The 15,853-nt window shown below is 41.3% G+C and overlaps 1 protein-coding gene across 2 annotated transcripts in view; it reads right to left on the bottom strand.

Moving 5' to 3' along the window:
- Positions 1–4,553: 4,553 nt before the first annotated feature.
- SCAMP2 (secretory carrier membrane protein 2) overlaps positions 4,554–15,853 on the bottom strand; it is a 28,546-nt gene continuing 17,246 nt past the window's right edge. For both annotated transcript variants that reach the window (XM_089538641.1, XM_089538640.1), the window contains 6 exons: positions 15,706–15,823; positions 13,603–13,731; positions 12,683–12,842; positions 11,512–11,613; positions 8,666–8,783; positions 4,554–6,892 (listed from right to left, as the gene is read on the bottom strand). In XM_089538641.1, the coding sequence (XP_089394767.1) occupies positions 6,746–6,892; positions 8,666–8,783; positions 11,512–11,613; positions 12,683–12,842; positions 13,603–13,731; positions 15,706–15,823 (774 nt within the window). In that variant the 3' untranslated portion in view covers positions 4,554–6,745. The remainder of the gene's footprint in view (positions 6,893–8,665; positions 8,784–11,511; positions 11,614–12,682; positions 12,843–13,602; positions 13,732–15,705; positions 15,824–15,853) is intronic.

Consider the following 15,853-nt stretch of genomic DNA (forward strand, 5'->3'; position numbering starts at 1 on the left):
GGTGGGGCATGCTCTAGAACCATTTAACTTGCGTCTTTTTGACGCTGATTTTTTCCCCTGCTTCTTTTTCGACAAATCAGTTCCGCGCGTTTCGGAATCAATTCAAGTTTCGCCTTTGGCCGGCTGGAACCAAATTGTTTTGAATCGATTCATTCACGAATGGGAACCATAAGTGGATTATTTTTATTCGATTCCATGCCAGGAAATGCGATTGAGGCAAATGTAGTGGGAACCACGACCCCATGTTGAATTGATCCATGAATTCGAATTGGAGATCGATTTATCTGTAAGTGGGGATCCCAGTGCACTGGGACCTTGGCATCTGAGTCTTCTGCCTCCAACAAAGATAAAGCAATTTTTTCTCTAATATTGGGACTTGGGATTTGCATGCTTTACCTCTACATAACTTGAAGTTTTCCTGATGCAAAACATGGAGACTTCTTGAGAAATTCAATGTTGTCTACCTACATAGGAGCCTGTGGCTTCACAAAGGAAGGGGACATGTTCGATTCTAAAGGAAGCATCTTCTTATAAGTTGCAAATGGACATTAAATTTCCTTGACTTTGGCCCCATACACAGAAGCCCAAATAAAGCTGCTTCGGGTCACTTTGGAGGTATGCTGTTTAAATGATGCATGCGTACTCCAGAAGCTGCACCAAAGCCACGCTCCAGTCCTTAGAACTGGAGCAGGTCTTTGGCATGGCTTCCGGACTCTTAGGACGCATGCATCATTTAAACAGCATACCTTCAAAGTGACCCGAAGCAGCTTTATTTTGGCCTATCTGTTCAGGCCCTAATCTCCCAGTGACTGTATGGCCAAGACTTGCCTGTGATAGCCCTCCCTACCATTTGAACTAAGAGCAGAAACAGCAAAATGCAGGACTATGACTAACATCTTCAATTTCCCCCCCCCTCCTCTTTGCCTGATGAAGAAGCCACTCTAAGATCTCTCTACATACTGATCCTACAGACTAACACAACTATATCTTTGAATTCTTAGGAAATGAAACACTGAGGTTCACTGCTTCTTATATTGGGTTTTATGTGTCCCATTTGCTGGCAGATCAACGTCTCTTGGTAATAATTAAAGTGGCCGGCTTTTGTGCGGCAGCAGTCCATCGGTATCAAATAAATAAATAAATAAATAAATAAATAAATAAAAATGTATTTTAACATTTAAAAATTTATGATTAATTTTTTTAAATTATTTTTATTATTATAACAAATCCTAAAACAATTAATTCTATAAAATAAAATAATGGATTATTACACGCCATCCTCCATATTACATTTTACAATCCATAACCCTTAGTTTGCTCCTCAAAGTAGAGGGAAGAATGATTTTATGATTAATTTTAAAGTTTAATTTTAAATTTTGGGGGAGCAAACCTTGTTTTTTTGATTCCCAATTAATAATATTCACTTTTACAATCTGATGTCAGTGTGATTTCATTTATCTGATATGTCTGATTTTTGGTTGTATGTCTAATCTGTGAACGGTTAGTAAATAATGAATTGGGCAACAGGTACCCATCCTGAATAGAAACTAGTCCAAAGTCGTATTGGCTACATGCTAAAAGCAGCAATATCTGCATTTAAGACTAAAGTTCTCAAATGGACTGTTTTCTTCTAAATACTCCTACATTTAATCTCCAGCTCCGCCGAGATGAAGATGGTGCTTCTGGTCTAAACCAACATGGGAGTCGGGTTGCCGGATAACAGGGCTTCGGACCTCTTCTTTGGTCCGAGGGGAAGAAATCTCAAGGCAAGAGTGCTGTCTTGAAAGTTCTTTTCCTCATTAGACTTGCGGATGCGTTTTAATTTGAATGGCATATTCTGTGCAATTGTTTTTGTTAGCAGCCCCGGAGTCGACCTCGACCCTGTGGATAAGACACCTCCAAGAACCCCTATCTTCACTTCTCTGCTTAGTTCCTGCAATCCCATGCCCATATCCCCCGACTGAGTCAATCCTTCTGGCATGTGGTCCTCTTCTTCTGCCCTCTACCTTTCCTAGCGTTATTGTCTTTTCTACTGATCCCATTATATGGCCGAAGTACATCAGTCTCAATTTTATCATCTTGGCTTCTAATGAGATCATAGAATCGGAGTTGGAAGAGACCCCAAGGGCCATCCAGATCCAGTTCAACCCCATTCTGCCATGCAGGAACTCTCACTCAAAGCATACCCAACAGATGGTCATCCAGCCTCTGCTTGAAGACCTCTAAGGAAGGAGACTCCACTACACTCTGAGAAAGAAGTGTGTTCCATTGCCGAACAGCCCTTAATATCAGGAAGTTCCTCCTCATGTTGAGGTGGAATCTCTTTTCCTGTAGCTTGCATCCATTGCTCCGGATCCTTTTCTCTGGAGCAGCAGAAAACAAGCTTGCTCCTTCCTCAATATGACATCCCTTCAAGTATTTAAACAGGGCCATCATATCACCCCTTAAACTTCTCTTCTCCAGGCTAAACATACCCAGCTCCGAGTTTTTCCTCATAGGACATGGTTTCCAGACCCTTCACCATTTTAGTTGCCCTCCTCTGGACACGCTCCAGTTTCTCAATGTCCTTTTTGATTGTGGCATCCAGAACTGGACACAGTATTCCAGGTGGGGCCTGACCAGAGCATCCCTGACAGATGGCCATCCAGCCTCTGTTTAAAGACCTCCAAAGAAGGAGACTCCACCAAACTCCAAGATTATATATTTGACAGTCAAACAGCCCTTTCTGTCAGGAAGTTCCTCCTAATGTTGAGATGGAATCTTTTTCTGTAGCTTGCATCCATTGTTCCAGGTCCGGTTCTCTGAAGCAACAGAAAACAAGCTTGCTCCCTCCTCAATATGACATCCCTTCAAACAGGGCTATCATTTCACCTCTTAACCTTCGCTTCTCTAGGGTAAACATCCCCAGCTCCCTAAGTCGTTCCTCATAGGGCATGGTTGCCAGGCCCTTCACCATTTCACCATATCTCTGACTTGATCTGTTCCAAGACTTACCTGATTGTCTTTTTGGCTGTCCACAATATCCTAAGAACTCTTCACCAGCACCACATCTCAAATAGTCGTAGAATTCAACTATATGTGCCTATATGCATCTGAGGAAGTAGACTGAAATCTACAAAAGCTCCTGCTGCAGCTTCTTTCTTTCAGTGAGCCTCAAAGGTGCTACTAGGTCTCTCTACATACTGATTCATACATACTGATAGGGAATACAATGGCTTGGACAATTCTAACCTTTGTGCTCAATTGTATATCTTTGCTCTTCAGTAGTTTTTATACTTCTTTCATTACTGCCTTTCCCATTCCTAACTTTCGGATTTCCTCACTACAGTCACCATCCCTGTCCATATTTGATCCTAGTTATGGGAACTCTAACTATTTTGATTTCCTCATTGTCTGGATTGAGTATCCGTATCTCTTCTGTGGTCATAATTTGTTTTCTTTACGTCCAGCCTTAATCCTGCTTTTGCACTTTCCTCTTTGACCAACTGTAGCTGATGCTTAAAGAAATCACCAAGCTGCCTCATGTATCATTACCAGGATCTACATCCTATAACATCACCAAGTTCATCTTTGAATTTGGATGCCCTGATTTGGCAACCCTACCCAAGAACCACAAACTTCAAGTAAAGACTGTGGATAGCCTGCTGAGAAACTGGTAGCACTTTGCCTATAGGGACGGAGAAGAGCAATTGATTCTAAATGCTTGCTCTGCAAAACTGGGTATGTGAAGTTGAAGGCTTTCATGGCCGGCATCCATAGTATTTTGTGGGTTTTTCGGGCTATGTGGCCATGCTCTAGAAGAGTTTATTTCTGACATTTCACCAATATCTGTGGCTGGCATCTTCAGAAAATGCTGGCATGGAGGAGAGTGGGTATATATATACTGTGTGGCCCTGGGCAGGAAGGAATGATTTCTGTGTTAATCTGTGTATTCCCACTCTCTTCCATGCCAGCATTCTCTGAAGATGCCAGCCAGAGATGCTGACGAAATGTCAGGGATAAACTCTTCTAGAACATGGCCATATAGCCTGAAAAAAACCCAAAAAACTATAAAATTGGTTATTATTAAACCTCAAGCTTTATAGGCCCCATTTTGAAACTTTAGTCTTAACTAGAATTTAGTAGCTTTATCCACCAGCCAGGATGATTTGGAGACTTTGACTTTTCTCTCTCTCCCAGGCCATCCCAATTCTGTAATGCCAAGCCTGATGAAGGACTTGAAAGCTGGCCTTTGAAAAACAAAACAAAACCCAATTTAGTAGAGTCCAACCTTGGTTCCCACTCCCCTCCCATGGACTACACCAATGTGTTTCCTCTTTGTAGCCTAAAATTTTACCTGTCCTAAACTCTGCTCTAATGTGGTGGTGTTTATGTTGACTGGCAGTGACTTTCCGAGGTTTCTGGCAGAGAAAAGTCATTCCCATCACATCTCCTATCTGGCTCTTTGACTGGAGATGCCAAAGCTTGAACCTGACACCTTACACACTCAGAACAAATGCTATAGCACACATGGAATGTGTTTATAAAAGCAGATTCTGTGCGCATATTAACAGTCCTGACATTTTTATTTTGTATTTAAGCACAAAAGTTTGAAATATACATTTTTACAAGGGGGAAAAAAAAGACCAGAGAGGTGGAAAATTACACCCAGGAAGGGAAGACATTTTTGTTTTTTTAAAAAATCTCATTTCTGCCATCATTACGAATATTCAGAGAATAACAACAACAATAAAAGGAGACAGAGGCCAAGAGATACTTCCCTGGGATGTACTGGGCTACATCAAACCCTATAAGAGTGGTGTGGAATCAAATCAAGGAAACTACTTTCAGGGAGGAAAAAAACGACACGGAGATCATACAAACAGACAAAAGCAAAGGAAAAATCTGTCGGCAGCACTTCAAATGTTCTACTCCTCTGAATATTCCCTTGTATTTCATATCTAGTAAGAACTACCTGCAGGCGACACATCTTACAGAGCTTACAGTATACATTTTGGATGACTCTGGCCAATATGTCAGGGAAATAACTGAGCGACAGATCATTTAGTGTCTTAGAGCAACTGTCCTGATCATTTAGGCCTCTCCCAAGACAGCACCAACTCTTTGGGACAACAGTCAAACAAGCAAAGATTTCAGAAGTTGCTATCTTCAGGGAGATGCTTCTACAATGATTTGTTTACAGAGGCTAAAAAATTGCACTCCCTGCTGCCCCCAATATTTCTCAAGCCTGCATTCATGTTCCTGGATCTCAACACAGTATAGTAATAGGTTAAGCACAGCACACCTCATTTCCCATCCCATCCCGATCAAAACTATATCTTCTCCCCACCATCACCACCACAGCCCACACTTTGAATCCAGTTTTACTGCTACATTCACTGCCATCACTCCTTTCAAACAGACTTGGAAGAAAGAGACGGCTTTCCATTCTTTCACATTTACATTTCACTGGAGTGACATACAAAGAAGTGAAGGTTTTCCATATCCTGTATTCACTAACAGATACTAACAAAAAAAAAACTGCAGGGGTTTTCTTACTGGAGCAATTGAGGGTAGTGGGACTTATACCAGCATCTCAGGACTTTTCATGAGCAAGGGATTCACCCTGTGATGCAGAAGCACTGTGGCATCAGCTGTTCATTGCATGAACCACACCAAACATGCTGCAGCTGCATAATGCAGTCAAGAAGCTGGATTAAGGGAGATATGCACAAGCCCACCATTAACAAAGCTGGTATTTCAGCTAACACTACCCTCTCTGTTGACAAGTCTGTCTTACCTGCCAGAAGCGTTTGCTTCTCAGACCTTAAGACCTCCAGTAGGACAGGACGGGAGAGAAATCATGAAGGTAAAAATATGGGTAGTGACTAGAAGCATCACTAATTCACAAATCTTGCTTGAAGATCACTGACTCTTCCTGCTTCCCCTACTTCCACTGCATCCATAATCTGGATCACAAAATAAGCTTCCTGGGAAAGACATGCTTGTTACCCAAAGCTGGTAAAAACCCCTGAAAGCAATGGAGCTGGTGAATAGCCCATATTTCTTATCAATACCAATTTAAGGCTATGATGAAGGAGGCATCCACAGCAAACGAGAACACCCATTTTTTCTTGGGGGTTAAGGGCTGGAGGAATCAAATGTCCCATTGATCTAGCTGTATTTATTTATTCATTTAAAATAAGCAAGGGTGCTTCTCAAATCATATCTCTTCCATCACACAGCGACATGCACACAAAAAACCCATGCCAGATGTCCCTTGTGTGCCGGCAGTGAAAGATCAGCAACTAAGTACAAGGTTTAAGTTTAAAAAAAATCAAAAAGTGCAGCTATTGCCATTAGTACATTTTTATGGGTCTGTGTTAGGAGGGAAATGAAAAGCCATTCTTCACAGCAGCTTCCAATGAGAGAGAAGTTAAAGAGTGCAAAATCGGCTTTCTCAAACTGCTGTGATGGAAGGAGTTAATGGAGAACTGAAAGAAATGTTGCACACATCCAGACTGAAGGGGAAATATATTTGATTTAAAAGGAAGAGATGGAGGGAACACCAAACACTGCCCTGATCCTGCCCTTTCCCATCAATGAGACACAAATGCTGGCAAACAAACTAGAGGGAAACCTCTCCTTGCGAGCATCTAGGAGTTAAGATCCATGGGAAAGAGCATCCTCAACAGTAAAGATCATGAAGGGATTAGAGCAAGTGTAGAAATGAACAAAGAAATAAGATTCCCGCTCAAATAAGTTTTCAGTTCCCCCGGAAAGCACTCTGAGCAGCTGTGGAGGCTGCCCCAGTGGCAGCATTCTGGAAGTTCCTGTTGGTGAGGATGCCTTGGGAGAACTCTTCTTGGGCTCTCTGGAAGCTGGCTCCTGTCCGGCGATACATAGAATGAACCTTAGGAAAAGAGTAGAGTAGAGACAATCAGCATGAACGTTATTTCTCCAATCCCACAACCACAGCAGAACTTGCACTTTCCTTCCAATACATTTTAAATTTTCTTTATAGTCTGGTAGAAAGAATGTGAACTACTTAAAAATGTGAAAGTTGGAGAAAGCAAAATGGACCAATTTGTCCATCCAGTTAGAGGGTTGTGAATATTTATATCAGAAAGTTTGACTTGAGTATCTGTTGATTCAACCAAGTTTGCCACTTTTGATTTTTCTTGGGAATCTCCTAATCTATAATCTCACAAATTCCGGTTTCATGAAATCCAAAAACAAGGAAGGACATGCTGCTCAATTTCTCAGTTAGGTATCTTGCTCAGTGCCTGCCACACTTTTATGTGCAGAGATGGAAGTCAGGGAACAGATTCTCGGGCCTGTTACAGACAGCCAAAATAAAGCTGCTTCGAGTCACAGTGGAGGTATGGTGTTTCAATGATGCATGCGTCCTAAGAGTCCAGAAGCCACACCAAAGCCACACTTAGGGCTGGAGTGTGGCTTTGGTGCGACTTCTGGACTCTTAGGACGCATGCATCATTGAAAAACCAAACCTCCACTGTGACTTGAAGCAGCTTTATTTTGGCTGTCTGTAACAGGCCTCTGTCCCCTCGAGGTGTACCCTGAAATCATCACACTTCAAACTCATCCCTCTGGCCTGCAATCTACATCTTGAGACTTAAAGTCATAGCCATCTGCTATGATGCCTGGCCTGATTTCTAAACTTTTCTGTTTCCCCCCAAACCAATTTTTCTAACATAAAAGCCTGTTGAAGAGTTCTGAAGAACTCAAAATCTTGCCATTTAGGTGACATTTTAGTGGTTCTAAAAAGGTATTGCCCCCCCCCACTCTGGTTTCTGTTCAAATATCATTGGCCTACTATTATATGCTGCTGTCAAATATATCTGGAATACTTATTAACTGCTCTCAGAGGAGTTTCTAATGATAAAATCACACAAAATCATAGAACATTCAGGAAAAAGCATCAACACAATGTAAACATGATATTAATTTACATTTTATATACATCTTGTACACACTTCCTAAAGGTGGTTTTATACACATTATTTTAATAATTTTTTTACATGAATCAACATTTGTGTACACTGAACCATCAGAAAGCAAATGTGTAACTATCTCAGCCACCCATGTGGACAATTTTGGATTTCAGAGTATTTTGGATTTTGGAATTCTGGATAAGGGAAACTCAACCTCTGTTAGCATTATGCCAATTGATTATCCCTACGATGCGCTACTTTTGGGGTGGTTTTATATTTTAAATACTCTGCACATTATATTTAACTTTTTATATATTAATTGTTAAAGATGACTAGGATCTTTAAAAAAAAGAAAAGAAAAAGGCATCTAAGAAATCTTACAAACCATTAACCATAAACATAAAAGACAAGTGAAGGATTTTACTCAAGTTCTCCTATCCATCAAAAAGTATTCTGCATAGAGAAAACCAGCATCTCAGGGGAAAGGCTAAGTGAGAACAGTTCCTCATCCAACCACTGGTTCACAGGTAAATGGTTGTGATTTATAATGGGTTGTTTTACCATGGAAGCTGCATGGGGGAGATAAGCAGCTTGCCAGCAGCGGTTACTAAAGAAAGGGCAGCAGGGAAGAGAGAAAGGAATGGGCATATGTGTTTTTTCAATTAACTGATGTGTAAACAGCTGCAGGCCTCAAAGTAATGCTGAGCATACCCACTCTGTGCACCACTCACCTGCTTCAGGAGTATGAGGGAAAGAACAGCACAGACCGTGAAGAATGTAGACACCACCATCATGATGATTGCTACGGGCAAGCTGTACCCGATCGCTGAGAGAGCTGCAATCCAGCCACTGGAACAGAGAGAGACAGAACAAATACTGGTGTGAGTGGGGAAAGAGTCACCTGGGGTGCAGAGAGCAAATGTAAGCAACTACACGTAAAAGGCTGCCTACATTAGACCAGAGCTTCCAAAGTGACCTTTTTTGGACTACAGTTCCCTGGGATTCTGTGAATTGCAGTGAAAAAAGAATAACTTCCCCAAGCTCTGGGTCAGATCAAATGTCAATCATAGACTTTACTATCTGGCACCCTCCAGAAGAGGCAGCCATGTTGGAATCTAAGGACATGCTGGCTAAGGATGATAGAAGTTGTAGCCCAAGAGATTCAAAAGGTTCCAGTTTGAGGAAGGTGGGCTATTTAGTCCAAGGAACAGCATTCCAAAGTGCAAGACAAAGGTACTGAAGATAATACCTTCCCTGCCGAAACACTTCTGTCCTGCCCCAATAGTTGGTATTCAGTGGTAGACTGTATCTGATGACGGAGGCTCTCCTTAGCTTTCATGGCTAACAGCCACTGATCGGCAAGATCACAGAAGACAGGACTGGTCAGGGTACAACTGGCTGTGTGTAACTTTTGCTTCTGCCCCACAGATTCCATATCAGTGATCACTATTCTTATAGTGGCACAAAAATCACGCTATACATGTTGACTTGACTGGGAGTATTTTCTGATGTCTGGTCACTTCCCCCCAAAATGTTATTTAAAATCACTGCACCTGTGTATGGCAAATACATTGAACTGAATGGATTAAGAGGGTTCAAGCCAGTTTTCTAAAGAAAAGGAAATTCTGTGAGAGAGCATTCATATTGCCACATCTTATTTTCACTCCTTGAAAAAAAAAAAAAGAAGATAGCTCCTGAAATGGCAAACTGTACCTGCAGAACCATCTGGGGGCAACACTTGCTATTTTAATTAAAACAAGTAATCTGATTTGCAGCCCTGGTTCTGGCTTATGCCAGAAAAAAAGATTTACAACTACATCTAGTTTTATAAAAAGAAAAGAAAAAGAAAAGGGATAGGAAAGGAATGGAATGGCCTAGAACAGGATCCAGAGGTGAAATTATAGTTAAATTGGAAACAGTGTACCCTAGATGGTTCTGTAGGTACCATAGTGGGAGATTTTTGGGGTGGGGGGCCAATATTTTTTGCAGGGTATTGGGTGACTTTGTGAGTGGCTGCATGCAACCCATGGGTCACATTTTGTCTAGCCTTGTATGGGCATCTCCAGTGAAGGACAGTGTGTTTCCAGGGTTTCAGAAAAACATCTTCGCTAGTCCTTGCTTAAAATGCCAATTATTAAAAATGTACCTTCTGCACACAAAACTGATGCTCTCTCACTGAGCTATAGAACATTTCCCAAACTCAAATTGTTTAATGTGGTCTCTTGTGGATATTTCAGTAGATCTGTAGCCTATATTTCCTTTTTTGAAAACTGAACAAAGAAGATGTAATACCAAGAATGTTAGAACTATCAAGCTTCACTAGAGCTACTATTATCCACTTGAGCCACATAATTCTAATCTGCTACCACACTAATTAATATGAGAGGGGAGAAAAGAAGTACAAATAATCCCAGGTACCAATGTGAAATCCTGCTATGCTCAGATTTGCCTTGATCTACAATCATGTGTATGTTTATTCAGAAGGAAGAGGCCTGCCATGTTCAAACAGCTTACTTCTAAGAGTGTGTAGACAGCACCGCAGCCTGTGAAAGCCAAGGGCAGATGGTTTGTATGTGTTTGTCCTGCATACTGCATCATGTTGATTGTAAATGAAAGTGTAAAACAAGAAATGTACAAAAAAAGATTTAGCCAGCAGTGGAAATTGTCCCCTGTTCAGGACTGGACATGGTTAAAAGCATGATTCTGTGAACTCAAGCTAAAAAAAGCATTATGTAGGCGGGAGAGGTGCTCCAAGCATGACTCAATGTGACAGCCAAGGATGGCCAGAAAGTGGCACAGCTCAGAGGTTTTTCTCCAGGTTATGTGCAAAAATAGACACCAACTTGACTGCATTTCTTACCCAAAGGGCCCCCTGAAGCTAGAACTGCCACATCAAATACTAAAGATTATTCACATACACAGGAATGATTGATTCTGAAATGGCTTTCTGGAATTATTTTGGGGCCTTGTTAGTCTCCTAAATGGGTCAAGGCTGTGATGCAAAAAGCACAGACATGGTGAGGACTCATCCTCTCATAACTAGGCGGGTAGCCTGTACAGCTGCTTGAAGACACATGATACAATCTCTTGTCTAGCATCTAGACCAGGTCTGTGCAACACATTTGCGACCCACTTTTGTGGCCTTTGACCTTACTTGAGGAGGAAAAAGGAAGCTCACAAGGATTAGTGTTGAGCACCTTCAACTTTAGAACACTTTAAACAGGTGAGAGAACAGATAATATGTCTGGTGGTGAGAAGAAGTCTCTATTAAAGTCAGGAAACCAGGAAGAAGTGGGAAGCAGGAGAAAGCATGCAAAGGATGAGCACAGCAAGGTAAGGATGCATTAGGAAAGGTTAGAGGAGATACGTGCCTTTCAGGCGAAGGACTTAAGAGCAGGAAGCATGGAGTTAAAGGCGCTTCAGCTGGGATCTGTGGGAGCCGCAGATCAGGAGAGAAAAGAGAGAAGCTTTAGAAAAGCATGACGACAGAAGCCTCAGAGGCAAGTGTATGCTTGTAGCAAGAAGATCTAGCTACCTGGCACTACTTTGCATTCTGGATACTAGCAACAGGACTTACCTGTCCCCCGATCCAGGAATACCAACAGCCTGGATGATGTAGATGGCTATTTGGCAAAAGAACACAAAGAAAAAGACAAAGAAACTGAAGGAACTGTCGGACCTGCCAAGAGAAAGATGGAAAATGTCAACCCAAATAGAACCACAAAAGCACCATGGAACATTTTTTGCTGGGCTTGGAACATTTCCCCTGCTGACATCTAGATAATTTCTGATGTACAGAATTAATACAAGGATTTTGTCACTGACGTGTATCACCTCTTTACTGATCTATATAGAACTAATCCCAGTAACAATAAGCACCCCCCTCCCTATTTTAGCCATGACAAATATTATTCCAGTCCTCTCTCCTACCCTAGAAAGCTTCTCTCTCTAGGTCTGTCTTTTTCTACATGCCTTTCTCTTATATTTAATATCACCGAGAGTGCAATTATCTCTTTATCACCACAGGCAGTTTCATGCTGCCATACAGCTACTTAATAGAAAGGAACCATCAGGGCAACCTTTTAAGTGAGTGCTGCTACCTATCCAAAAAACTCTCCAATTTCAGAGTCCATGAATAAACTTGGATCCAGCTAACTATAACACTAAGGCCAGGAGTGCACACTCATATGGATTTAACCTTGACAGTTTTACTTCTGGGTGGTTTTATCTCTTGGTTTACTCTAAATGGCTTTCACTAGGTTGTTACTTGCTGATTCCTATAGTTGGCATGGTGAAACTATATTCCAGCTCTGACCTAAAATTTTGACTGGGCTGATCTTTAACCATAATTTGGAAAAAAAATACTTTTGGGACCCCCAGAATTACTCAGCTGACACATGGGCTAGTTATAGTACAAAAAGTAACTTTCTCAAACTCAACCTCTGAGAAACCACCATCTCTCAGCTTACACTATCTCACAAGTTTGTTATTAAGAGAACAGAAACACTCATAATTATTTGGCAGGAAGGTGAGATACAGACGTGTGACTATTAAAAATATATATTTTTATTATACAATAAATATTAATGCTGGCTTTTATCCTGGATTTTAATTCCAAGAGTTGATCATCACCCAACATGCAAGATACAGGTGTGGATCCTATGCAATGAAGGAAACCCCTCAACTTCAAATTATGTGCATTCAAGACACATGCAAGACCCTATAAACAAGCATGGGATGGTACTTGCCTGAAAGCCTTGTAAATTGGCCGATACCAACAGAGGAAAGCACAGGGGGTGAACAAGATAAACCACAGGATAGACAGGCCGAAGTCTACTCCTCTTTCAGTTTTTACTGTGAACCATGCCAGGCATGCAAGCACGTTTAGTAGCAAGGTAACTGAGTGAACTGGTCGGGATTTAAAAACAACAATGTCAATCAGCAGAAAACAAAAAGCAAAGACCTCAACTGCCTACGAACTTATATATCAGGAGTTGGCAAAGTGTAGCTTGCAGGCTGCATGCAGCCCCAAGTCCATTTTGTGGCTTCAAGGGATCATCCTCTAGGAGCAGTGGGGGCAATAATGGGAGAGGGCTATGATGGGTTGTGTTCTCCTCCAAGGTCTCCTAGGGGGCTTATACCTATAGCCTTCATTTATAGTTTCTCTGATGTTCATTTGCAACATCGATAAACATAGTGAGGGCCACATGCAGCCTCTGGAAACCCTGTACCAGTCCCTCAAAGCTTCCCACCCAATTTCAGCCCAATTTGGGGGGGGGGGGGTGGAATTGCCCCCAAACCACACAGCACCTCCCTCAAACACATGAAAGCACACAAAACACCATACTCCACTCCATAAACATTTTAGAATTATATACTGGCCCCACATTCCTCTGTAGTCCCTTTCTCAACGTGGCAACTGGACATGCTCCAATGTCCCTTCCTGTCACCATTTTGAGTAAGTGTCAAGGAATACAGAGGTATCTGAACTTGCTGTGGGAGGATGTGGTCTGAGAAGGGACTGGGGGAGGTAAATTGGCCCCTGGTCTCCATACAATGCTCACTCCTTAGTTACAATACTGGAAGTAGCTTACAGTCTTATCTAGTACCTAGAACAGACACACCTACAAGAACAAGAATCTGAGCCATGACATTTTCTTGTACTTACACATCCACAGGTAATACAGCATCTTGCAGGTTCGCTGATAGTCAGCTGGGATGTCTGCAGAGAAGTCTTGATAGAAACATGGCTTTACTGGAAAGCTTTTTGGAAGTGGAGGCCAATTGTTCTGCCGCGCTGAAAAGAGAGAAGAGCCAGCAGTTTTCCAGATATTCCTCAAATGAAATCCCAATTGGAGAACATACTATAAGTATGTGACAGTATAATATACGATTCTACAGAGAACTAAAGTCTGTCCTCAGGGAAGAGAAAATGCAACACTTGAAAATGTCAAACTTAATTCTGTCTGAACTAAGGTTGGAATCATTAAAACAAAATAAAATAACAACGTGCTTCTAAGGCAAATAAGAAGCAAGGAATGATATTTGGTTGAATCTTACTGGATATACAATTGTAAAGTACATGGGGAAGACACTGCATCCTGTAAGGAAGACATTCCCAGCTGCAGTGAACTTCCTCTGGTGTCCACTCCATAACCCTGAGGACTAGAATCACACTGACTTTAAAATAAAATTTCACACTCTAACAAAACACTAATTTGTATTAGTGAAGCCTAGATACAGCAATGTTTGATATGCATCAACACAAATCCTGAGGCCCAACCACAAACCAGCAAGGTGGGGAGTCAATACAACAGATGTGGTGGGAAGATTCACAGAACTCTTCAAGGTAACTAATTATAGGCACAATGATCAACTGCTGGGTCATTTTAGTTAATCACTTGAGGTGCGCTAATTCCTCCAGAACCTAAATCTTGTCCAATCGCTGTTCCAACAGCCAGTAATCCCAACTGAGAGAACAGACTGGCAATTCTTTCTTCTTCTTCTTTTAATGTGCCGATAACTCTAAACAAGCCCACTGGCACATAAGACATGATTCAAGAAATGAAGAACATGGGAGATCTTTGAAGCCCAACCACATTCTGGAGACTGCTCGTGGTGACCAGCCATTCATGTGGAGTGATGTACTGTGTCTCTGAAAGCTTATGCTAGCAATTTCCTATTCCTAGTTAACTCAACAGTGCCACTGGACTTCTTTGTCTTTTTATGTTAAAATAGATTAACACAGTTATCTTTTTGAATACTAGTAAAAAGATTTGACACTGGAGAATAGTTTTTGGTGAGGAAACATTGCACAGTGGAAAAACATATGTGCTTAGCATACAGAAGGATCCTGGTTCTATCCCTGGCACCTCCAGTTAGAAGAAATGAGTAAAAGTGATGGGAAGGACTTCTACCCAAGATCCTACAACATAACTGCCAGAGTAAGCAATACTAAGTTAGGTGGTTAAATGGTTTAACTTGGTAGAAGGCAGCTGCCTACATTTATACGTAACACTTGGAATGGGCCTGCAGCCTGTTGCAATATCCAGAACTTAGAAAAAGTTGCTTTTTTGGACCACAGCTTCCAAAATCTACCAGCCAGCATGAGTAATAGCTATGGTATTCTGGGAGTTCTGATTTTTAAAACTAACTTTTTCAAGCTCTAGGTAGAACCAGTAATTTGCAGGCAAACGTCACAGGTTCATGCTCCAGCTAACAGGATAGGATAGAAACATTTCTATGATTTAATTGTACTGTTTTTAATCTTGTAAGACACAGTGGGATGATAATGATGATGATGATGATGATGATGATGATGATGATAATAATAATAGACCCCCCCAGTGGGCAACTACCAGCCAGAGAAAGCAAAGCTGGCCTAAAGGAACAAGTAACTCGAGCCTTTATAAGTCTGCTAGCTATATTCTTTGGTAGCCAGCCATGACGTGGTAGAACCATAGGTTATACCATGAAAGATGGCATTGCACACAAAACCATACACCACTCAGAAGAGCTTCTAGATGAGTTAAAAGCAAAAAAAAAAAAATCAGACCGGTTGTTCTGTCTGAAAAACAATTATAGTCCACTGTGAACAAACAAACAAAACAAACTCAAAAAACCCTCAGCCTACCATAAAGTGTTTTAGAATTTATTAAAAAAATAAAAATAAAACACTGGTAAATGTATTTGAAATTAATTAATCAATCAATAAATGCATGAATGTATGTAGAGATTGATAGATAAATAAAGTGCCCCTGCCACTACTCACGATTGAAGCCAGCTGCACTATTCTGCAGTTCCCGTTCCTTTCTGTCTAATTCGGCTGCTTTTCTTTCCAGTTCCTCTTGCTGCTGAAGAAGCCCAGCCTGTGCTGCTGAGGCAACAGCCTACATGCCAGAAAATAACAACATTAAGAA

This window comes from Sceloporus occidentalis, unplaced genomic scaffold (assembly GCF_023333645.1).
Source record: "Sceloporus occidentalis isolate IW3139 unplaced genomic scaffold, rSceOcc1.0.p SCAF_9, whole genome shotgun sequence".
NCBI classification, from domain to species: Eukaryota; Metazoa; Chordata; class Lepidosauria; order Squamata; family Phrynosomatidae; genus Sceloporus; species Sceloporus occidentalis.